Raw genomic sequence first — 24779 nt, 5'->3', positions numbered from 1 at the left:
TTTGAGGCAAAGGTCTGGGGAAAGGGTGCTCAGCTCCAGGAACCAGAGAAGCCCGTTCCAGCGGCGCGCCCCTCGCGCGGCCGCCTCCTCTGGGCTCCCCCCGACTTCCCGCCCCGCCCCGCCCCGCCCCGCCCCGGAGCGGGTCCTGAGTGCCTGGTGGGCTGATTCCGGAGCGTAGAAGGGAGCACGGAGGCGAGAGGGAGGCGGCGGCGGCGGCGGGAGGCGGGGAGGCGGGGGACCCTGCTCGCTGCTCTGTTAAGTCGGCGCGGAGCCGCCTCGGGCCGGGCTGAGTGAGGGCTGCTCGGCGGCGGCGGGGCCGGGTCAGGATGCGGGGCTCCCGGGACCGAGCCGGGCTGGGCGGGCGGCGGCGGCGGCGGCGGGCGGCGGGCGGGAGCTGTCCGCGGTGCTGAAGCGGCGGCGGCGGCGGCGGAGGCGGCGGGGACCCGGGGCCGGGAGCAGAGGCGTCCTTCTGGGAGCTTCGCCGAAGCCGTGAGGCGAGGGCGCCAGTCGCTCCCCGGCTCATGCCCGGCGGGCCCCCCAAACCCCGCGGAGGAGGTGGGACTGCCCTCGGCGGGACAGGTAAGGAGCCGTCTGGGGGCGCAGCGGGAGCGCAGAGCTAGGCGCCTGGCTGGGATTGTGCTGGGGAGGGCAGTGGGACCCCTCTCAGCGACGGGGACTCTGACTTCCTTCCACCCCGAGATCGCGCCAAGTCCATCCCTCCCCCTCCCCCTACAAGCTGGAGATGCTGGCAGGGGCCTGGGGGACTAGGGCCCACACAGGCACCGGGGTACCCTGACCCTACACCGGCCAGGCCTTGACCCCGACCTCAGGCAGCTCTGAGGCATCCTGCTCACAAGGAACTGAAGAGAGTCTCTAGGACTCCTGGTACCTCAGTCCCCACGACAGTAGGGAAACCTAAGCCGCTTCACTCAGCTCCCCTCTCCTCTTCCAAGACTGCTCATCAGGATGACTGGGGTGGGCTGTGGTCCCCCTGCCTCAAGATTTCTTTACCCGGGCAATGGCCCTTGGGCCAATAGATAGGCCAGGCCCTTTTCTCCAGAGAAGGAGGGAAGTACCAGAAGATACCTCAATATTTTTCCTGTGGCCCTCTTGACTCTCATGGAAGAAGGCTGGTTTTGCAACGCACTGGTTGGTGCATAAGGGCAGAGGTGGGGAACCTGAGTCCCGTTTTCTCTTCAGTGACTGTATACTGGCGACCCTAGACAGAGCCTCTATTTGGAGTCTTCCTTCTGGCTAGAGCGTGCTGAATGAGCTCACTCAGGCCTGCAACGTGCTTCCAGTTCTTCAGAACAGAGTTCTCTGAGTGGCAGAACATGGTGATCAAAATGAAACTGCGTAGAGGAAGACTGGCCTATCGCTGTGGCTGACCACTGCTTTATCCCCATCCTCTTAACCCAGCATAACTTCTCCCCTGCCAGTAACAGAAAGGGCACTAGACTAGGAGTTCCTAGCCAGGCACTGGCATTAACTGGCTTTAGGCCAGTTACCTGACCTTTCTGAACCTCAGTTTCCTCATGTGTCCAGTGAGGAGAAAGTAGCTGCTCTGTTCACCTCAAGGAACTGCCGTAGGAATCAGTGAAACAACATCTGAGATTAAAGGCTTGTCAACTGTATGCCACTAGACAAGTGTGTGTGCCTGTCCCCATCCAGCAGTCAGGCCTGCTGGCAGTGACCTGATCCTTGTCACTCTTAACCCCATTTTCTCCCAGCCCAACCTTGACTCTCTTTGTCCTTGGCCTTCTGGGGGCCCCAGAGTCAGGGAAGCACAACTTATAAATCTTGAGGAGCCCAAAGGGTTCCCTCCCCTTCTCCTCTTCCGTCATCACCCATAGAAGACAAAATAGAGTGAGAGTCTGGCTCAGTTTGTTTTCTTTTTTTCCCCCCAAGAATCACAGATCTAGGGAAACAGCTCCTTGAAGGCAAGGATTGTGTTGTTTTCATCTCTTTGCTTTCTTCCACACCTCCCCTCCCCCGTAGCACCTGGAAGATAGTAAGGACTCAGTAATTGGATGTAAAATAAAAGAATGAAGTTTTATAAAAGCATTCAACTAAACGTCAGGAGCCCTGCGTTCTGGTCCCAGATCTACCACTGACCATCTCAGTCAGCTCCTCTCCCCTCTGTGGGTGTCAGTTTTCTCAACTGTCAAAGAAGAAGGTTGAGGGAGATGAGTTTTAAGATTCTAAGCCCTGATATTCTGTGCAGCTCTCTGAGGGCTGTCCCAAGCCCTCAAATCCCTCAGTTCTCCTTGAACACAGAAGACCAACTTCATTAACCTGCTTTGGAGAGTAAGTTATGTTCTCTCAGTAAAGAATCAGATTTTATTAATGGAGTAGAGGGAAGCAAAAGAACTAAAAAAGGCCATTTATATTTTTTTCGTGTTTTCTTAAGATTTCCCTCTCTTCCTTATTTCCCTGAGAATGCCATGAGGGTGAGCTGGTGGGGGGTGCGGGGGGGCTGCCTCTAAGCCCAGAGACCAGGAAAGCACTTCCCACCCCTCAACCCAGAACACCCCTGTGTGGAGCCAAGGGCCAGGGATCCAGTCCTAGGCCATTTTTTCCTAGGGACCTTTCCTGACTGGGATCCCCCCTCCTAAGACTAGAGGAGGGGACAGTCAGGAAAGATCCATCCCTGGGGAGAGTTTTTTAATTTGAAAACACAATGAGCTTCTCTGACAATAATTTTCCTCAACTGCGGCAGGCCCAGCAATGTTCAGAAAAACCTTAGCTAATTGGCAATTGGGTAGAGCTGAGTAAGCCATGCCAGTGACCTCCCAGACTTACCCTGCAAGCGCCCAGCCAGGGTGGGGGAAAAAACCCCTCCCCCATGTCAGCACTTTCTGGCTCCCAGCTGTTGGTGCAGCACTGGCAAGAATCAGCTCTCCAGAGTTAATGGGCAGGCACTAACCCTCACAACAAAGTGATGGCAACAGTGGCAGTAGGAAGCATAGACAGGGGCTTTATTTTCTGTGTGACTGGTCTCTGGGGGTGCTGGCTTGCTGCTGGGGCTAGAACAATGCACCGCCCTGCTTCTGCAGCTGTCTGAGTAGACTTTCCAGATTCGGAGGTGTCAGCATGCAAGGCACCTCTGGTCACCCAGGCAAACACATCCGACTCCTCTCCCAACCAGGGAAAGCTGCCCACTGACCTTCTTATCTTCCCCGCCAGCCCCCCTTCCTACTGAGGCTCCCATTCTGACCCCCTTCACAGGGCCTCAAACGGAAAAAAGAGAGTCAACACTGGCACATGACTGGCTAATCTCAGTTATTTGGGGCTGGGAGTAGAGGGGTGGGTGGTGGGGAGATCTGAGGAAGAGGAGGAGATCAATGTGACATGGTCATTAAATAATAATGTGGTGTGTGTGTGTGTGTGTGTGTGTGTGTGTGTGTGTGTGTGTGTGTGTGTGAAGCAACAGATTGAAACTGAAATACCCACATGCAGGCCCCTTCCCCTGGTGGCACATACAAGATGACAGAGGCAGAGAATATCTGGAGAAATCTGTACATTATTAGTTACTTTCTAGTTCAAAAGGCCAACTCATCTGTGCATCCGAGAGGGACCTCCAGACTTGAAGTACACCACTCCAGAGAGGAAAAGGCAGAAGGAATAGGCTTCACTTTGGGGAAAAGAAATATCCCAGATCTTTAGACCTTTGGTATTTTACAAGCCCCTTCCCTTCTCAGGGGCTGGGTGGACAGCCTGCCTGGAGCAAGGTCCCCTCTGCTGCAAGCCAGGAGATGCAAAAGACTGATCTCATCTCTGCTCTCTGTAACCAGGTCCTCTCTTCTCTTGCCTCCTCCTTTATTCTCTCTTCCTCCTCCCTGTAGCTCCTCTGCCACTCCCCAGCCTCAACCCTTGCCCCAAGGAAACCAAGCAGAGAGTGAGAGCCCAATGCTCTACCTCTCCATCAGATGTGTTATCTTCCACTGTTAAGATGCTCTGTTTTCTTCTAAGTGTTTGGGAATGAGCTGCTTCAGTGGAGAGAGAGATTGTTTCAGCAAGAATAAAGATTTGATTTCCACCTGAAAACAGACTAATTTGTGTAATGGTATCACCATTCCAATCCTCCCAGCAATGTTCACCTTTGTCAGCCACAAACCCACCGCTAAGGCAAGCAGATTTTGCTCTGGAAGAGGCCAATCCAGCCTATGGGAGTTCAGGGTGGCAGTGGATAAAACAGAAGGTGAACTGAAGTTCCCAAGAAAAGAGCAACTGAGATGCCTCCTGTGGGAGCTGAGTATTCCAGCTGTTTATCTTTCCTGGGTTTCCCCCTCAGCTCTCTTCTCACTTTCCATAGGTGCTTCTTCATTCTCAAATCTCTTTCCAGACCTGACCACCACCCAGGGCTTCATCTCCATACATCAATTGCCAGGTGGGGTTTCTACCCTTGTATCCCAAAGGCACTTCAAAACCAAACTCATCTGCTTCTCTTTCCCATTCTTTCCATCTGTGTGTGTGTGTTTCATTTTGGTTCTTGGTGACCCATTTCAATCTAAATATTCTTTTTTTAGTTCATGAATCATGTTCTGCTTTTGCCTCTTTAATTATTATTGTTTTCCCTCTAGTCTCTCTGTTCTGTCTTTCTGACATTCCTGTTAGATGGATGTTTGATCTCCTGGGACTCTCCTCCATTTCTCTTAACTTGCTTATCTTCCATCTTTTTGTCTTTTTGCTCTATGTCTTGGGAAATTTCATTAACTTCTTCTTTTACATTAAAAAGTTAATCTTTAACTGTGTCCATTTTATTATCCAGAATTGCGATTGAATTTTTTAAAATTTAGACAATTACTTTCAATTTTTAAAATACTTTTTTGTTCTTTGACTGCTCCTTTTTCATAGCAGCCTATTCTTGTTTTATGGATGCAACATCCTCTTACATCTCTCTGAGGATATGAATTGAAAAAAAATTTTATATATATTTTCTATAACCTGAATGATTTGGAATTCTTGTTAGGTTGGTTTTATATTTTTTTATTTAATCTTTCTCTTTTATTGCCACATAGCTATTTTTCATTATCTTTTGTTGTTCATTCAGACTCATGAATAAAAAAGATATTAACTAATATAGGCAGCTGGCATGTATTTCCTCTGAAGTTGGATAAGTTTGTTTCCCTAACAGCCCTCTCCTTTGAATGTTTATTGTTCTTACCTCTGGTGTTTGGGACTGTGACTGTCTCTGTACTCATTTCTTCACCAAGGAATCTCATCTGCTTTTTATCTCCCAGAAATTCCTCTGTGTTTCTGGTCCACTGATAATCTTTTCTGTTTTCCAGTTTTGTTGTGATTTCATTATTTTGCAAATATATCCTGTCATCTTAATGGAACCTTAAGAGGGAGAAGAGGTGGACATTTATGCTCAGGCTGCCTTCTCAAATCAACAGCTTCCCCCTAGATTCTTTGCCTAAGTTGGTGGTATCACCGTCTACTTTGTTAAAGAAACCAGAAGCCTGGAAGTCAATCTTGCTCCTCTCTCTTCCTCACTATGGTTGGTCTCAAAATTCTATTCGTTTAGCCCAACTATTCCTCAGGTATTATTCTTCATCTCCATCCATTTCACCATCAGGTTCAGGTCCTCATCCCCTCCTGCCCGCATTGTACAATAGCCTCTTAATAGACTCCAAGCTTCTGTTTTCACACTCCTCAAACCCTTTCTATCCACTGCTGCCACCCAGAGTTGTTGTTGTTCAGTTGCTAAGTTATGTCCAACTCTTTGCAACCCCAAAGGACTGTAGCACACCAGGCTTCCCTGTCCTTCGCTGTCTCCCAGAGTTTGCTCAAACTCATGTCCATTGAGTCGGTGATGTCACCCTCTTCTCCTACTGCCTTCAGTTTTTCCCATTATCAGAGTCTTTTCCAATGAGTTGGCTCTTTGCATCAGGTGGTCAAAGTATTGGAGCTTCAGCTTCAGCATCAAGCCATCCAGTGAATATTCAGGGTTGATTTCCTTTAGGATTGACTGGTTTGATCTCCTTGCAGTCCAAGAGACTGTCAAGAGTCTTCTCCAGCACAGCAGTTTGAAAGCATCAGTTCTTCAGTGCTCACCCTTCTTTGGAGAAGGCAATGGCACCCCACTCCAGTACTTTTGCCTGGAAAATCCCATGGACGGAGGAGCCTGGTAGGCTGCAGTCCATGGGGTCGCTAAGAGTCGGACACAACTGAGCAACTTCACTTTCATGCATTGGAGAAGGAAATGGCAACCCACTCCAGTGTTCTTGCCTGGAGAATCCCAGGGACGGGGGAGCCTGTTGGGTTGCCGTCTATGGGGCCGCACAGAGTCGGACACAACTGAAGTGACTTAGCCGTAGCAGCAACCTTCTTTATGGTCCAGCTCTCACATCCATACATAACTACTGGAAAAACCATAGCTAAAACACAGGCATGACTGTATCTCTTCTTGAGACAACCATCACTGGCTCCCCATTGCCCAGAGTGAAAAGCTTCTCTGAAAGGAACTGGAGGCCTTCCCACCTCCCTTGCCTGATTCCATCAATATCAAGCCACCTGGCTTCCCCTCTAGACCACTGTCCCATGCTCCTGTGCTGTTTCCTCTGCTAGAAATACGCATTTCTCATTGTCTCACCTAATGACTCATCGTTTTCCTTCAAGACTCAGTTCAGATGTCACCTGCTGTGAAAACCTTTTCCTGGTTTCATCACCTCCACTCCTTCCTCAGGATAGGCGTCCCATATCAGTGTATCCACAACACTCCATGTCCTGCTAGCACAACTTACCCCACGCATTGAAACCTTGTATTTGCTAGTCTGTATTCTCCCCTCCTCCTCAAAGTAGGTACCACTTCTGGTTGATTTTTGCACTGCAAAAACTGGACTGCTTAAGAAGTGTTTGTTGTACAAAACTAAATATGCCCCAGCCAGATGTGCTCCATCCATCCCAGGTCCTGGAAAGAGTTTCTTAAGGAGGAGACTCAGCCCACCTAGCTCACTCATCCACTAATTCATTCATTCATTCGTGAGACCAACTGTTTATGGAGTGCCTATTATATGCCAGGCCAGGGGCCTGGAAGCAGACAGAGTCCCCACCCTCTTGAAGCTCATGAGATCTGGTGAGGGAGAGAGACCCTAATCAAGGAATCACATGTATGTAAATAGAGACTGGGATAAGCTCTAGGAAAGAAAGAGCTGGAGCCTGGAAAGCAGATAACCAGCAACCTAAATCTAGGCTAAAGATGTAGGGATGACCTCCCTAAGGAGGTGACTTTTGAACTGAGAGCTGAAGTATTCTGACATGGGTGGAGACAGTTTCTGAGCAGCATGGCTGTGAAGAAAAGGAGAGGGAAAGGACAGCAGCTGGAGGGGAGGTGGCATGGAAGACAAATGTTCCTCCTCTCTGTTTCTGCCTGACTACCTCAAAGCTTAGTGGCTAAAACAAGGGACATCTTATTTTATCTCATGACATTGAGGGTCAGAAATTCACGCAGGCTTGAGCTGTGTGATTATTCCATTCCATGTGGCATGGGCAGAGGTCATCCAGTGGTCCTCAGCGGACAGATGGCCTGGCTTGAAGAGTCCAAGATGGCTTCACTCACATGTCTGGCATCCTGGGATGACCAGAAGGTTGGGTTCAGCAGGCTCCACCAACCAGAGCATCACACACACAGCCTTTCCAGCCTGACAGCTTCAGGGTAATTCAGAGCAGCTCAGGGTCCCAAGGGTCAGTATTCCAGCGAGCAAGGTGAAAGATGCATGACCTTCTATAACCTGGCCTCTGAAATCTCATAGCATCACCTTAGCTGTGCTATGTGGTCAAAGCAGTCACAAACCCACTCAGGTTAGAAAGGAGGGACATAGATCCCTACTTCTCAATGGGAGTAATGTCAAAGGATTAACAGTCAGATTGTGCAGTCATCACGATTTCTTTTTTAAGCCAGGGAAATGACAATATGTTCAAGTGCCATCAGGAAAGATCAGGAGTTAGGAGCATTTGAAGACAGAGGAGAAGGAAAGGATAGTCAATTGTGTTAGCTTCCTGAGGAGGAAACTGAAGCAAAGAAAGCTAAATCTTCTGTTTTCCCTCAACTGTGTTGCCTCCCACCCCGACCCTGACCCCTGACTCTTTCTCTCTGCTGTCAGATACAACAAGCAGCATCTATGAGTCCGAAGCTGGTTTGGGGGCTCTCTAGCTTACAGGCCAGAAATCATCCAGTCCAGCCCCAAGTCATCTACCAACAGCCTCCCAAGTCATAGGACTTCACAGTTTACAGAACAGTTTACATATTATCTGCCTGGAAGTTGGTCTAGCACCTATTCTTAAAGTCAGCACCTCTCCTCTGGATTGTAATCATTTCTATTTAATCTTCTGCCCTGCTAGGAAGTTCTGGCTTTTATCTTCCAGTTTAGAAGCAGTCTTTCTTGTTGCACTGAGAGATAGTGGTCAGAGGTTGAATTTCCTCACTATAGCTCTGTATTTATTTGAATCCAGACCTTAAGGTTATCAAGGCAGCCATCCCTGGGCTGCTAAATCACCCCAAATCTCTTAATCTTTTCCTAAAGCTCCCATTTCCCATTCCCTTCTATAAGGTCTCTGGTTTTAACCCATTCAAGACCAAGTCCTTGCCATTCTCACACCCACAACCATTTATCACAACACTTTACACACAGGTAGGCTCTGAAAGGCCAAGTGTTGGACTCAGTTAAACCCAGGTTCAAATCCAGGGTCTGATACTGTTTAATCTTGGGCAAGTTACTTAACCTTTCTGAGCCTCGGTTTCCTCATCTGAAAATAAGAAATAATAAAGCCAACTTCATCAGTTGTTGTACGGGTTTGAGATAGTGTGTGAAACACGGGGCACACGTGAGGATGCAGTAAAAAGTAGCTGTTGCGATTTTACAGCGTTCTGATAAGGACTGGCCCCATCCCACGGACAACGACCCAAATCCTGGTCCCACATCACACTGTCCCTGTGGTCTCTTTTTCACAGTGTTCACCCTGCCTCCTCTAAGCCCCACCCCCCACAGCTAATCCCAGAGAATTTGATGCTGTTCAGGCCAGCAAGAGCTCTGATCAGACAGACTGGGTCAGATGGGGCTCTGCCACGCTCCAGCTGTGTGATCTCAGAAAACCTATTTAACCTCTCTGAGTCGCAACCCCCCTCACCCATGTTAAGAGGACAGATTACATGAGATACTGCATTTGAAGCACTGGCCATGGTGTCCAGGACAAAGCAAGCGCTCAATAGGTGGCCGCCAACACAGGGTGGCAGCAAAGCAAAGTGACTCTGGGGTCAGACTCTGGGGTCAGGGTTCACTTCCTGTCCACTACTCACCAGTTGCGTTCCTGTGGGCCCTTACAAGTGTCTCATGCCTCAGTGTCTTCATCTGTAAAATGGAGACAATGATGGAGATAATGATTTACAGAGTTTCTATAAGGATTAAATGAGAGAATACATCATATTTAGAACAGTGCCTAGGACACAGTAAGAATTTAGTGAAGTGTGAGATGTTATTGTTTCAACCTTAAACTTCTTTGTATTTTTATATTTAAGGTACATTGGCTATAAGTAGCATATTATCAGATTGTGTTTTTCTAAAAATCTAGGTTTTGTCTCTTTTTAAAATCATCTTTAAAGTATAATCTACATACAATAATAGTCACTAATTTTAAGTATACAATTCAGTGAATTTTGTGGAATACCTGCAGTCATATAAGCACTACCACAATCAAGCTGCAGAACATCACCCCCCAAAATCTTCGTGTCCCTTTGCAGTCTATCCCATCCCCACGTGGCCCTTAGCAACCACCAATCTGCTCTTTTTCACCATTGTTTTGCCTTCTCTAGGATTTCATATAAATGGAACAATATACTATGGGACCATCTTTGTCTTTTATGGGCAATTTTATTCTATTTACATCCAATATAGCTACTCACATCGTTGGGTGTAAGTCTAACATCTTACTGTTTGTTTTCTATTTGTATCACTGGTTCTATATTCCTTCTGCCTCATTTTGGATAAATTAAATACCTTTATTATTTCATTTCTGTTATCTCACTAGTTATATATTCATTTATTCTTCTTTCTGTGGTTATCAGAGCAATGGTTCTTAAAGTGGGCCTTGGCCAGCAGATTCAACTCACCCAGATTCTTGTTAGAAATGAAAATTCTCAATTCCCATCCTGGAATCATAAACTATGAGGGTGGAAGTCAGCCGTCTGGGTTTATCAAGTCCTCCTGGTGATGTTGAGACTGGCTAGTTTGAGAACCACTGGCTGAAGACAACTTTTGCTTCTGGCAAACAGCAAGGTTATATGCAGATCACCTTAATCCAGTTAGGAGCAGAGCTGATTTAAAGCGTGGTTTCTGTCCTCAGGAGGGCTGATCTGTAACTGGTTTTTTCTACTCCTGATGGGTAGCCCTAAGGTGGTCCCAGTTGGAAATGGACATGTTTACTGGAACACTTCTTCCTTAACCATCCCTGAACTCCACTTTTCCTCCCTGCTGGAAGAGGGGAAAAGTATTGCCAAAGGTCAGGCTCACCTGTCCTTAGCACCTTGATCCCTCAAGTTCTTACTTCCTTGGTGACTGTTCAGTGCCTTCAAAGTTTCCCTGACTTTCATAGGCAGGTTTGTGTGACACAAGTTAGTCTGCAACTGCTGGAAAAGAAGCCCTCCGTCCTATTGTTATTTTCCCACTAGAATTAGAGTCAAAATGAGCATTTAGAACAGTTCAGTTCCTGGCACGTGGCAAAAAAGTCAGTAAGTATAAGTTCTTCTTCTTTCTTCTCCCAGTAGAATCCTAAGGTCGTCTTGAGCTGAGCTGTTAAAAATCAACCCCTTCTACCCTTACCATACATTTTAGAGAGAAGCAAATGGATGTCACACTGCGTGACTGGACTCCAGTGCAATCAGACTCCCTTGGGAGGCTCTATTTGGATGGCTTCCTGTCCCTTGTCTGGGAGGTGGCAGTGTGCTCTCCTTCCCCAGATCATCACGGCACACTCAAGAGCCCAGCTTGGTTCTCAGCTCACAAGGAAACAAGCCAGGGACCGTGGCTTCACAAACCCACCTCTCCTCCCGTCTTCTGGCCTGGCCCAGACCTCCAGCCACGACCACACCTTTGGAGCAATCTTCCTACGTTCAGAATCCCAGACATCACATGCCTTTCCTCTGGAGCAGAGTGCACAGCTGCACACACATGCACACACACAGAAACATGCTCACCAGCAAGTGAGCATGTACACAGTACCATCCACAGTGTGGAAGGACCACAATCCAGGTGAGACCAGGCAGCCAAAGTGGAGATGAAAATTGCTCTGTATTGAATGCTAGTCCCTTATTCCAGGGAACAGAGGGAGGAAACCAGAAGCAACAGACCGAAAGATCAGGCCAGGCCAAGGACAGAGAAGACTGGGCAAGAGCCAGCCACCACCTCCTGCTGGCCAGGACTCAGAGCTGGGTCCCCAGAGTCAGACCAGTGAACTCCTGTGTGACCCTAACAGGTGACAGAAAGAACATGACCTGTTAAGAGAATCATGACCCTTAGCCGGACCATGGGCAGGTGCTGCAGCCTGTGACTTGGCTGCTTTATGAAAATGGGTGTGTGAGACTGCGTATGTGTGCTTCCTGCCTCTCTGTGCCTATTGGACAGGGGGCAGGTTTTGATGCTGTGCCCGGCCTCATTCCTTCTCAGAAGGAATGCCCCAGCCTGGGGAGGTTTTAAGCTGATTTTAGATAATTTGGCTCAGAAGAAATCCATTAATTTTTTTCTGATTTAAAAGTAGTGCATGCTCATCGTAAAAAATGAATGTGGAAAACAGAAAAAAAATGTGGTGTAAAAAAAAAAATGAAAAGCACCTGTGCTCCCACCCCTGGAGATAATCACTGTTGACATTTTGGCGGAGTTGAGATCACATGCACATTCAGTGTTCTTTTTTCCCTTCTCACTGAATCTACAGAGAGCATTTTCTCATATTACTCCTTTTTTTGCAAACCTGTTTGAAGGCCCTGTACCATCATTTTTGCACCATAATTTATTTAACTTGCCCCCAACTGTTGGACATTCAGGTGACTTCCAGATTGTCCTTATGGTGGAAAACCCAGGCTCATATACCTGTGTGAATGAAGCGCCAATTTCTACTTTAAGGCACAACCAGGGCATGTGTTGGGGGATGGGGGACACTGATCCAGGAAAGGGTGCATGGCTTGGGTTTCAGAGGTTCAGCTGTGTATACTTTGACCAATAGAGGGTGGCTGGCAGGAATTGGGTGATGGGCTGGGACACAGACACCCCTGCCAGCCCTGGATAAGGGCCCTCCCAAACACCCCTCAGAGCTCCAAGTCCTGACTCCTGGTCACAAGTATCCCTCCTTTGCCGCTAGGGGATGACAGTGCGGCCTCTCGGTGAGGCAAGGCATAGGGCAGGGGTGAGTTTGATGCATTCATCTGTTCTGAGGATCCTAGGGCTGGTCTCCCCAACCCCACTCCCTCAGAAAGGCCCCTGCCCACCTCTGCCCACATGGATGGAAGCCCAGAGAGTAGGTGAGGTGAGCAGGGGCAGGGGCCAGGTGGACGGGCAGGCCTGGGATAAGGCAGCCAAGAGGGAGTTGGGAAGCCGGGCAACAACCCCTTGGCTCCGTGGGTCATCTGGCAAATAGATGTCTTGCCTTCCCTTTGCCTCCCTGACCCTGCTGGAGGGGCTGTGGTGGGGAAGGTGAACTCTGCACCCCCTGGGCTCATCTGAGTGTGCTCATCCATTCCTGACTACTGAAAGAGGACAGGGAGTGGGGGAATCTCACTTCTGGAGGGCTCCTCAATCTATGGAATTTTGGTATATTAGTGCCACCATCGACATCGGTGGCTGTTTAATCCAACTCCTCTGGTTCCAAATGGGGAAACTGTCAGGTCAAAAAGCTAGTGTCGATCAGGAATGGAAACTCTGCGTATCTAACTCCCAAACCCACAAGCCTGTGGTCACATGTCCTTTAGCTCCACGTCCATGGCTCACATCTGCTGGTGGGGGGAGGTTGTGACAGGGGCTCAGAAGCTGCCCTGGGGAGTTACAGGGTCCAGCCCTGCTGGGAATCAGCCCAGAGGAGCCCAGGCATGAACGTAACCTTGTGAGGCCTCTGCCTTGGATGCCCAGCTCCCCATCAGCAGCAAGAAGCCCCTCCACGTCACTGTAGTCCAAGGGCTCCCCTCCCTGCATGTCTGACCTCTGGAGAGGAAGAAGGAGAGAGCAGCAGTGAGGCCTCTGGGTTGATAAGCATGCTTCCCCCCAGAGAGCAGTGACCTAATCCCTCCTCCAGAACCCAGAATTCGCCTTAGAAGGGAGGTGAGCCTAAGGAGCATCCCCTAAGACCATACTTGGGGAGAAGCGCCAACACCAGGAAGAGCTGACCTCTGTGAGCACGTGGCATGGGGCGAGCTCTGAGCTAAATGTGGGCCCACCCAACCTGAGAACAAATCCTCTGTCGATGCAGCATCCCACCTGCCACCGATCCTGACAGTATCTCCCAAGGCCCACTCCCGTGTCTCCATCTGCTCACCATAGAGTCTCAGTGGTCCTCAGTTTATCACAGAAGCCATGGCAAAGTCTCCTATCCATGAGACAGTCAGTCCAAGCCACCCCACACACACAGCCACAAGGAAGGCTTCAGGACCCAAATCTCATCCTATCAACCCTGCCAAGGCCCCTGAGGGCCCCTTTGACCTCAACAGGGCTGCACTGTCTGGCCCCGCAGTCCATCTCACACCTTTCTCTGTACCTGCAGCCACACCAGCCTCATCTCTGGCTCTCAGACCAACCAGATTTTATCCGCCCACTGCGTGAAATGTACACCTTCTCCTCTCGCCTTGTCAACCCATCTTCTTCCTTCAGATCTCAGCTCCAAAGCCTCCCCTTGCACCTCTGTGTCAGTTCTATCTGTCGTATATTCCAACACCCTCTGCTGTACTTCCCCTTCAGGGCAGGCGTCTTCCCCAGACTGTGAGCTCTGGGAGACCAAGTGTGCAGCCTTCTTCCTCTGCCTGCTTCATCCCCAGCATCTGTACAGCACCTGGCCATCGCTGACGCTCAGTGGTGATGCGGTGAATGGATAAATGAATGACCCAGCTCTATGAGGTAAGTTCTGCTGCAAAGAAATGGAGGATCTGAGTTAAATAGCCAGCTCAAGGTCCTGCGGCTGGCCGGTGGTACAGGCAGGGTCCAGGGCAAGTCAGACTGCAGAGTCTGTGCTCTTCACTACTTCTTGTCCTTCATCCAGAATGCCGGCCACAGTGTCTGTCTGTCTGCTCTCCCCAGCAGGCCCTCTGAGGACGGCTCAACTGGCCACCAAGTCCCGGGGTTCTGGGGCTCGCCTCCCCGGAGCTGCCCCCAGAACCATGGAGAGTCTGAGTGAGCTACAGAACCCACTGCTGCCTCGGAGCCCCACACATCTCCATGGCCCCTACCCCTACCCCGAGGCTTCTCCTGCCTGGCCCTGCCGGGAGAAGATCTATTCCTACCTCCTGGGTGGTGCTGACCCTGCGCATGCCCACCAGCTCCTGGACCCCGGGTCCCTGCAGCTGGCCGTGGAGGCCTGGTACAGGCCCAGCTGCCTCCTGGGGAGGGACAAGGTCAAGGAGCCCAGGGCAGGCAGCTGTGAGACCAGCTTCACAGAGGGCAGGGAGCCCCCGGCTGGGCCTACGGAGCGGTCCACGGAACCTGGCCAAGTGGAAGAGGATGTCGCCATCCAGACTGTATCCTACGGGGTTCAAGAGGAGCTCCAAGGCCAAGAGGGTGACCCGGAGGAAGAAGAGGTAAGCACGTGCGTGTAAATGCAGATTCTCAGGCCCACCTCTGGGTACTGAGATTTTGCAGGCCTGGCTTGGGCCCCAGGAATCTGTATTTTACTAAAGAAAAGGCCCTCTGACACAGATGCTAGCTACACTTTGAGAAACACTAGTTAAAGCTGACAGTTTAATTTTTTTTTTTTTACTATTTATTGCATTAAGGTATCTTTCTATTGAAGCGCATGTACAATATTACGTGAGTTTCAGGTGTACAACATAGTGATTCACAATTTTTAAAGGTTATGACTATTTGACTTTTTTTTTTAATGTGAACCATTTTCAAAGTCTTTATTGAATTTGTTAGAATATTGTTTCTGTTTTATGTTTTGGTTTTCCGGCCACAAGGCATATGGGATCCTAGCTCCCTGGCCAGGGATTAAACCTGCACCCCTTGCATTGGAAGGTGAAGTCTTAACCACTGGACTGCCAGGGAAGTCCCCTATTTGACTCTTTAATAGCATTTTTTGTTCTTTTTTTTTTTTTCCAGTTCAATTGAGATATAATTGTTATGTAACATTAAGGTATACAACGCCATGATTTGATTCATGTATGTATCACAAAACGTTTACCACAATAAGGTTAGTTAACACACCATTTACCTCGCCTAATTGCCATTTTGCTGTTGCTATAAGGAGAACATTTAAGATCTATTCTCATAGAAACTTTCAAGTATATAATACATTATTATTAACTACAGTCACCACGCTTTAGCAGATCCCCAGAACTTATTCCCCTTATAACTGAAAGTTTTCACTCTTTAACCAACTTCTCCTCATTGTTCCTACTCCCTAGCCCCCAGCAACCACCGACCTACTCACTGTTTCTCTGAATTCAGCTTTCTTGGATCCTACATATAAGTGAGATCAAATGGTATTTGTCTTGGGCTTCTTTCACTTAGCATAATGTATCAAGACTTATGTTGGCCCAAATGGCAGGATTTTCTTCTTTTTATGGCTGAATGATAGTCCCTTATACATATAGATAAACATTGTCTTTGTCCACTCATCCCTCCATCTATGGACTTCTGGTCTTTGAGGAAAGTTCACCTGGTTCTTGTTTTCTTAATTATATAAGCAATTTAAAGTCAATGCAAAAAATTATTCAAAGATAGCAATTATTTTAGTGAATGATCTTCCAGTCTTTTTACTTACATTTTTTTCTACCTCCCCCGCCCCAAAAGAGTTCTTGCTATACATATTTCTGTAACTGAATTTTCCTCTCTAAGCAACCCATTGGCTCCACATAATCTAATATTTTCTACCAAGGTGAATTTTAAGGGTTATATGGTATCCCATTATAAATTCTTCCACCACTTATTAACCCAATCTCCTGGTCACTGGGCATTGAGACTGTTCCTGATCTTTCACAGTTACTATCCTATAATGAACATTCTAGTACATGTATACTTGTTCATGTATTCTTGCATGTGTATACTTGTAGTCTTTCCTAGTGATAAATCCCCAAGGGTGGAATCATTGAACCATTGTCAAGGTTTTGGTAGAGAGCCCGGAGCCCAACCCACACTCCCACTCACAACAGATGAGTCTGCCCGCTGCCCCACGCCACTGCCGATGGGTGCCCCCGGCCAGGTCACAAGAGCGCACTCATGTTTTGCAGAGCGACGCCACATCAACGGAGAGTGAAAGTGAAGACAACTTCCTCACGCTGCCTCCCAGGGACCACCTGGGTCTCACCATCTTCTCCATGCTCTGCTGCTTCTGGCCCCTGGGCATCGCCGCCTTCTACTTCTCCCAGGGGGTAAGAGGCTTCATGGGGGCCCAGGGCTTCTGCTCTGGCCACCCTCCCTCCCCGGGGCACCTGGGGTCAGGGCCTGGGGGGCTGGGGCTATTTTGCTGGGCATGGGGATGTTCCTTTTCACCAGCACCTCTCTCTCCCTAGACCAGCAAGGCCATCTCCAAGGGGGACTTCCGCCTGGCCAACACCACCTCCCGCCGGGCCCTCTTCCTGGCCACACTGTCCATCGCCGTGGGGACTGGTCTCTATGTGGCCGTGGTGGTGGCCCTGGCAGCTTACATGTCCCAGAATGGCCACGGCTAGTGGCCAAGAAGGTCTGGCATCCTGATCCCCTACTCTGCCTGAGGGGGCAGAGAGGGGGTGCTGGGGGTAGCAGACTCTCTGGGGAGACAGCTCATGGGGGTGGCTTGTCAGGAGGATGCCTCCCAGGGTGCAGCCTGTGGGGCACGACCTTCACTTCCTCCTGCCCATTGCCACCAGCCTAGAGCAGGCCAGGGGGCATCACTCAGTCCAGGAGAGGGTCAGGCTGCCCACCCAGCCATCCAGGCAGAGTTGCCTCTGGCTGGAAGCTCTCCCCATTCTGCTCATTCCCCAAAGGGTCTCCTGCCCTGGGGCAACACACTACCCAACTCTGCTAACCTCTCCACAAAGAAGAGCAGATTACAGGGAGAGAAAGGGATGCCTGGGGGGCAGAGGAGCGGACCCAGTCCTTCCAGCACACAGGAGTCTCCACCTGGGGTCTCCCTGAACTTCCCAACTCCACTCTCTGGCCTGTGATGCCCAGACCTCAGCCAGCCAAGATGGAAATACACACAAAGGGACCCCCTTGGTCTTTCTGCTTCTAGAGGGTGCTTACCTCTTCTGTGGGCATGTAAGACAGAGTAGATTCTAGGTGGAGAAGGGGGGGTAAACTGTACTGGGGGCAGGTTCTTGGAGCATCTTTATGCAGGAGTGAAAGGCAGATGAGATGACAGAGAGCCTGAAGGGCCCTGGAATATCGTTGCTCCTGTTCTCTGCCCCCATCCTCCTTTTCTGGATTCCTCCGGGGGCTCTGAGCTGGCACCATGCCAGGCAGACAGAGAGAGAGAGTGCCATCAGTCCAGCAGCCACTGAGTGCAGAATACTGGATCCAGCCAAGGGGGAACGTAGCAAGGAGACCCTGCACAGTGAGTGTAGATGAAGGGAGGGACACAGGGCTGGCATGGCAGCTGAGAAGCCCAGGAGGGCCTCCTAGAGGAGGTGAGCAAGGTCTAGATGGATATAGAGAATGTATTGAAAGGATACTAAGGGATGACCCTTAGTATTTGTGGGCAGGGATGTAGCAGGGGCCTCCCATGGGAGTTTTGGAGCTGTTTGGATTACACCTAAAACATACAGCTGGAGCCAAACTGAAGGCTCCACCAACTCAAAGAAGAGGAAAGTCAGACCTGTGTCTCAAATGCCAGTGATGTTTTTCCACCTCTGAATGCTGGAGGTCAGTGATGGACCCCTGGTCAGCCTTGGAGTTTCTTCACCGGCACCTCTTCTCAGAGCTGCTCTTAACATTCTTAGCCAATAGGGAAATTTCAGAATTCTAGAAATACCTAGACAGGCAGGAGGAGCACATTTGGGAGGGCAGGCCTGTCAGCGTTCAAGCTATGGCTCTCATTGTGCATGATCAGTGGACCTGGTCATTCTGGGGCCCCATCCAGAGCTTGGGGCTGTGAACCCAATGTGTCCACCATCCTCCGTGAGCCCAGACATTACCCAACCCTCCACTCACTGCATCCCCTGAAGTCTCACAGGCCCAGGATCAGCAGTTTTAATGCTCCATTCCTGTATATACTTATCCTTGTAATAAACATTTCTGTAACACCTGGTGCCCTCTGGGCCTCTTGCTGTCCCCGCCTACCTCCACCTTTGCCTGCGTCCGATCCTTCCCCAAGACTGACCTCCATCCCACAGTCTACTGCTCCTGGCCCCTTGCAGCATGTTCTCTAGAGGACCTGCCCACATCCGGGCCTTAGGAGAAAGGGTAGGCGCTCTGGCTTGGAGGACTACTCTGCTGGAAGTAGCCTGGATGCAGGGTGATGGTGTGGCATGCATTTGACTCTGCAAGACAAGGTGAGGTCCAGGCTGAAGAAAAATCCATTCTAGACTCGAGAGCCTTGGAGGTCAGGAGGAAGAGACATGGGCCAGGGTGACTGAAGCTCCCCTGAGCTGCCTGGAGCCATCAGGGGTGGACACAGGTATGGGATCACCAGGACCCCACTCCCCTGATGCCCTCTCTAAAGTCCCTCATACCTCCCAATGGGGGCTGATCAAGCGTGGTGTGGGGAGGAAACCATCTCTGTCTGCCTCAGGCCCCAACCTCAGCACCAAATCCCCAGTATCCTCTCTGTTCCAGGCCCCCAGGAACCTGCCTGGGCTGGCAGAGGGACCAGCCTGGCCTCTAGGCCACTGCATGGAGGGCACTGGCATGCCCACACTCACACATGACTACTTGGAAGACACAGCTCCGTGCACGCACACACACACACACACACACACACACACACACACGCCGCACAGGCTGGGTACCCCTGAGACAGAGATCACTGTATGATACTCTTTAGAAAATACTCTTGGGAGAACATTCGAGGAAAAGAGCAGAAGGAGGCAGATCTGAACTATGGGGAGGTCAGGCTGCAGTGCTGGCCAAACGACTGTCTGATCCAACCCGAGGTGGGGCCTGGAGCCAAGGTGCCCTTCAGAGTTGACTCAAGGTGGGACGAAGGGCCAGGCCTCCACTGCAATGGATGGGAGCCACCCAGAAAAGGGCTGTGACCCTTGGGCAAAGTGGCTCTCTTCAGCCGAGGCTGCTCCCAGGGTGGGGGATGACTTGAAGGCTGTTTGCTGGAGGACGAAGCCCGTCATTCCCTCGGGGCCCTGAGCAGCGCGTCACTGCACCCAGCGCACCCGCCACGCAGCAGCAGGCCTACATCCTGCGGCCGTTACCTCCCCACACCGAAGGCTGCTTCCTGGGAACTCTGGGCCACTGGGCCCACAGGTAGGATAAGCTGAAGGTGCTTCAACCGCTGATAGATGGAAGCTGGTGGACAAATACCCCCAGGTTTTGCGGCGTCTTGATGGAAGGACACCAGCCATGTTCCACCTGCTCTGAGGATTCCCCAGAAGGATGGAGCTTCAGCTACCGGCAGTGGCAATTTAATCAAAAGCACGTCCCTCACTGGTTGCCTTCCTCTCCCCATCTTCTTCCTCATTTTCCTGCTTCCTGGGATCAGCTCCCAATGAACTACCCACAATCAAACCCTTGCCTCAGAGGAACCCTGGGGAACACAAACCAAGATACAGACACACACACGCGCGCGCGCGCGTGCGTACATGTACACACAGCATGTGCCTGCCCGCACCTCCGTACACTTGGAAGTGCGTACACTCCAATACACACTTCCATCCATGCCCATGTGCACACGGGCACAGCCCACACAAGCGCAGATACTGCCTGCACACACTCGCATATGCACACACACACAGAGCACATCCCCATGCTGGGGTGACACAGGAAATGTGGTGGCCCCACCCAGCCCCGCCTGCACTGGGGTCTCCTCATCCCCAGCGGGCTAGTGGGCAGCATGCACTCCAGTCCAGGTCCTGCAGCCCCTGCCTCCTGCCCAGCCACCCTGGACGCTGCTCCATTCCTGGAGACAAAAGAGAAGCAGCCCAACGACTTCCTGTGTTCAACCCAGGTCTTGCTCTCCATGGTCCTCACCCACCCCCTACCCTCAGCAGAAAACTCAGACTCTGCAGAGAAAATGCAGTCAGCAGTAACAGCCCCTTGGGGCTTCTCTGACCAGACCCCTCAAAAGGGCCCATCCTGTGGAGCCCGGGCCTGTGCTGATCAGTCCCTGCCATTTCAGCAGGGCCCCTTCCCCTGGCAAGCCAGGGCCTGCCTCTGGGCATGCCTGGGGCACATCAGGCCTCTTGCTTCCAGCTCTGCCTGAGTCTCAGTGCCTGAGGCTCTGGGGAAGCAGGGGGCCGGCAGTTACCCCCCCATTCCTGGCTGGTTCCTCGGGCTGGCAGAGGAGCTGGGAGCAGGGAGGGTCCCCTGGGCATAGGTGCCCGTGATGAGCCGCAGTACCGGCACATCTGTGCAAATATCACCAATTATTTTCCTCACTATAAACACCCAGCAGGAAGGCAGGGAAGCAACCAACCCAAACTGTTTAAAATAGAAACCGAAATTGCTGCGCAGGGAAGTCGGGGCAGCGGGCGGAGTGGGAACTTGTACCAGGAACTGGGGTCTCCCCCTCCAGCTGCCCCTACGATGCACCTGCTCCCCTCCCCCTGCCTGCAACCCCGTCTCAACGTTCTCCTCCACTGGCCAAGTGGGAAGGAGACGGGAAGGGCCATCCCTGGGGGTAGGAGGGTGGGACAGGCCCTCTGCAGGGGAGGGAAGATGGCTGAGGGACAGACACAAAGGAAGCAGAAGCCAGCGGTGGGGCAGCTGGGGCAGAGCGGAGAGGAGTGAGGGAGGGAGCCTCCCTCCGGTGCTCCCCAGGCTGGAGGGGAGGGGCACCCTCGGATAGCAGGCTGGGGACCTTGGGACGCGGGGCCAAGTGGGACCAGTGACCTGCTGCCCACTCTGAATGAAAGGACTTTTCTTGATGGTGGAAAGGGCTAGAAACCAGCTCCCTGGGGGCCTCAGCTGACTTCTCTGTCCCTCCCTCCCCACAAACAGAGCTGATAGACAGCAGGTCGCTGGTACAGTCACACGGGTCATCAGAATGCTGAAACACTTCCTAACCAGTTGATAAACAGGCCTGCCCCAAGTCCCACGCCCCCCCCACCACCTGGCCCAATATTTCCCTTTCCAGCCTTCCTGGTTCTTCCCCAAGGCCCCCCAGCTGCCCCCTAGAAACTAAAAGGTTAACAATGGGCACAGTAGCCCCCCTCCCCCCAAGTGCTCAGGCAGCCAGAGCTGCCCTGACTGTTAAACATCTCAGATGTCACCCCTGCCCCACCAAGGCATCAACTCTGTGCCCACGGCCTCTCTCCTCCCCTCAGGATGCTCGCCTCTCTCCTCCCCTCAGGATGCTCCGGGGCAGCGGGCTCTCGGCACACCCACTGCTCCTCGGTCTGCATCCCGACTGCTTCCCAGAGATGGTCCCAGCATGTGTCCTGGGCCCAGCCAGTCCCAAGCCCCACCCAGAGGACAGGAATGGGGTGCGCTGAAGCAGGGGTCCGTGGCCACGAGGCAAGGATGTGAATCCTCCGTGCTGCAGTGAGAAGCAGCCCGAGGGAGGATCTGATCACAGTCCCTGATGCTGCCCAAGAGACAACCAGGGCCCAGAGAGGGAGGTGAGCTGCCCAGTGTCACGCAGCAATGGATGAGCCAAACCCAGGCCTCCTCTCCCAGGCTCTGGCGTTGTTGAGCTAGGCGGGTGATGTCTCTGCCGCCTGCCTGCCATGGCGACACTGAAAACCCAGGGAAGACTGCTGCCTCCACTGTGAATATTAACAAACTGCTTCCCTTAGCCTTCTGTCCAGGCTCTCGCCCGCCGGCTTCAAAGGCTGTCCCGGCCAGGCCCTCCCTGGGGCCGACACCTCAGCCCTTCTATTTCGGTGGTGTGGCAGGGCGGGGCGGGAGGGTGAGAGCTTGGTCTCCCCTTGCCTGCCCCCAAGCTCACAGCAGCACCCCTACCCCCCGACCACCATGCTGTCACATTCTTTCTGCAATAGTGGGGAGGCCCTCCTCTGAGATGCGGGGCAGGGGATACCCACCGAGACACTCAGATAGGCTGAACAAAAATAAAAGGAAGTCCTGAGGCCCATCTGCATTTCCGAATACTTCCAACCCACATGCCTTGAACTACTCTAACCTCACTCCCTCTAAAGAGCTGGGCAGACTTCAAAGCTGCTTCTAGCTCCATGAGGGAATGACAGAGATAGACATTCCCAGAGGGCCGGGTGCCCCCAGAGGTGGCCTGGAGCAGGGACAGAGGGGATGGCAGGCACGTTTGCAGCAGTGGGCAGAGCCAGGGGCGAGACGGCAGAGACAGGCCACGCTGACAGAGCACCTTCAGTGCCCAAAGGGCCGCCACTCGGGTTCCCTCCACCACTGAGGCAAGTGTTCTGTCCCCATTTTACAGACTGGGAGAATGGGGCCAGCCAGGCTCTTTCCCCACACGGGTTCCACAGCTCAGTGAACAGTACCATCATGACCTCTGAGCAGCTACCATGGTTCCGCCCTTGTCCCCTACCCACATCACATCTGAGGCCAGCGCCTGGCCATTTTCCCTTCTTCATCCCCTCCAGCCCTGTCCTAACATTTCTGCTCAGAGCCGGCTGGGAGTTGCAGCCTAACACAGTGTTGAAAGCACAGAGTCTGGAGCCAGACTGCCTGGTTCAAATCCTATTTCCTGCTCTGTGCAATTGGGTGCTTTCTCATCTGGAAAATGGGTACCATAATGGTGACTACTGCGAAGTGTTGGTGTGACTATTACATAAATGAATACTTGTAAGGCTTCTCAACAGCATTAGCTGTCTAGTAAGTGCTATGTGCACACCTGGCAATGCAGGAAATGCAGGAGACACAGGTTCGATCTCTGAGTTGGGAAGATCCCCTGGAGGAGGAAATGGCAACCCACTCCAGTATTCTTGCCTGAAAAATCCCAAGGACATCGGAGCCTGGCGAGCTACAGTCCATGGGATCACAAAGAATCGGACATGACTGAGTACACATGCATAAAGTGCTATGTGGACTTTTTTTTTTGGCTGCACCACGCAGCTTGTGGGATCTTTGTTCCTCAATCAGGAATAGATCCCAAGCCCTCAGCAATGAAACCACAGAGCCCTAACCACTGGACCACCAGGGAATTCCCTGGAAAATGATTTTCATTATCTCCAGTTGACCACCCCCCTAAATGGCTTCTGTGTCAGAAGCTCCTCACTTCCCCTCATCCCCACCCCATCTACAGTCAGAGACTAAAGCCAAGTCCTGGGGATGGAGACCCTGCTGACTTCTCTCTGCAGATGCCTGCTGATAACAAGCTGAAGGCACAAGCCTGTTTCTCGTGTCCCCCTGCCAAGAATTCCCTTGTCTGCCCCACTTCCTGATCTTTACCTCCATGCTGATAGAAATCTTCCAAGACACAGTTTTAGAAAGTCACATCTTCTCTAGCACTTCCTGACGACTCTTCCCTACAGCCCAACCAAAACCAAGTAGAACTAATCACCTTCTTTCATGAGCAACCACCATACCTGTTCATACTGATGTGTGTGTTAGTAGCTCAGTCGTGTCCAACTCTTTGCAACTCTATGGACTGTAGCCCACCAGGCTCCTCTATCCATGGAATTCTCCAGGCAAGAATACTGGAGTGGGTTGCCATTCCCTCCTCCAGAGGATCTTCCAGACCCAGGGATTGAACTTGGTTCTCCTGCATTGCAGGCAGATTCTTTACCATCTGAGTCGTCAGGGAAATACACACTGATATCAAGGCCATATCTACCATCCTTCGCTCCTCAGACAGTGGAGCCCTTGTCTGTCTCCTCCCCACCAGGTCTGGTGCAGGGCTGCCCTGGTAGACATTCAACATGGGCTGTCTGGGTGCATGGCTGGGAAAGAAGTGACTTGCCACACACCTGGAGACGGTCGGGGTTAGGATTCTTTCCTCCGTGATTTTTCTCTCCACGGGGAGAATTACCCACTTCTTTGGGGAGATAGGAGCCTTTAGAAGTGGGGGGTGGGCCTCTAAGGGGGAGGGACTTTAGAATTCCATGGAGAATGAAGCAGACCAGAGACAGCAGGGTAGACACTTGTGGCGCCCAGCCTGGTACTGTCTGAATAGGGAGGGACAGGGCACAAAACTCTTAGGTGCCATCCTCCTTCCGTCTGGGATGCCACAAAGATCCATCTTTCCAGTGCAGCAAGGTCTGTACTCTGTAGCAAGATGCAAACAAGCGGGAAGAAAAACCAGAGCAGCTGCTCACGCCTCCTTCTCTCTGGTCTCCACGAGACTCTGGGCTGAAGGCAGAGAAGAGGTTCTTTCCTGGTTTCCTCTGCTTGCAACTCAGCCCTTGGATCAGCCACACCCTCCAAAGGAGCCCACAGTTCTGAGTGCCACGGGACTGACAACAGCCCCCTCTGAAGGCCAAGTCCAGAAGCGGGAGCCCTGACTCAACCTACTTCGCCACCAGCCCATCCTTCACCAAATCCCGACTCCACCTCCACCAAATCTCC

At 51.5% G+C, this 24779-nt stretch overlaps 1 protein-coding gene across 2 annotated transcripts; it reads left to right on the top strand.

Annotated features, from left to right (window-relative positions):
• Nucleotides 1-18412, top strand: SYNDIG1L (synapse differentiation inducing 1 like). 2 transcript variants are annotated; one of them, XM_070469628.1, is made up of 5 exons: nt 1-579; nt 13938-14093; nt 14277-14770; nt 16421-16561; nt 16703-18412. In XM_070469628.1, exons 3-5 carry the CDS (start codon nt 14354-14356, stop codon nt 16859-16861), a joined length of 717 nt encoding a protein of 238 aa, XP_070325729.1. In that variant the 5' UTR covers nt 1-579; nt 13938-14093; nt 14277-14353; the 3' UTR covers nt 16862-18412. The 2 variants fall into 2 exon arrangements, with proteins under 2 accessions (XP_070325729.1, XP_070325728.1); XM_070469627.1 differs by having other exon boundaries at nt 14274-14770.
• The last annotated feature ends 6367 nt before the right edge of the window (nt 18413-24779 follow it).

This window comes from Odocoileus virginianus, chromosome 6, assembly GCF_023699985.2.
Source record: "Odocoileus virginianus isolate 20LAN1187 ecotype Illinois chromosome 6, Ovbor_1.2, whole genome shotgun sequence".
NCBI classification, from domain to species: Eukaryota; Metazoa; Chordata; class Mammalia; order Artiodactyla; family Cervidae; genus Odocoileus; species Odocoileus virginianus.
The sequence above is the reverse complement of the archived record's forward strand: the minus strand, read 5'-3'. Positions and strand labels throughout refer to the sequence as shown.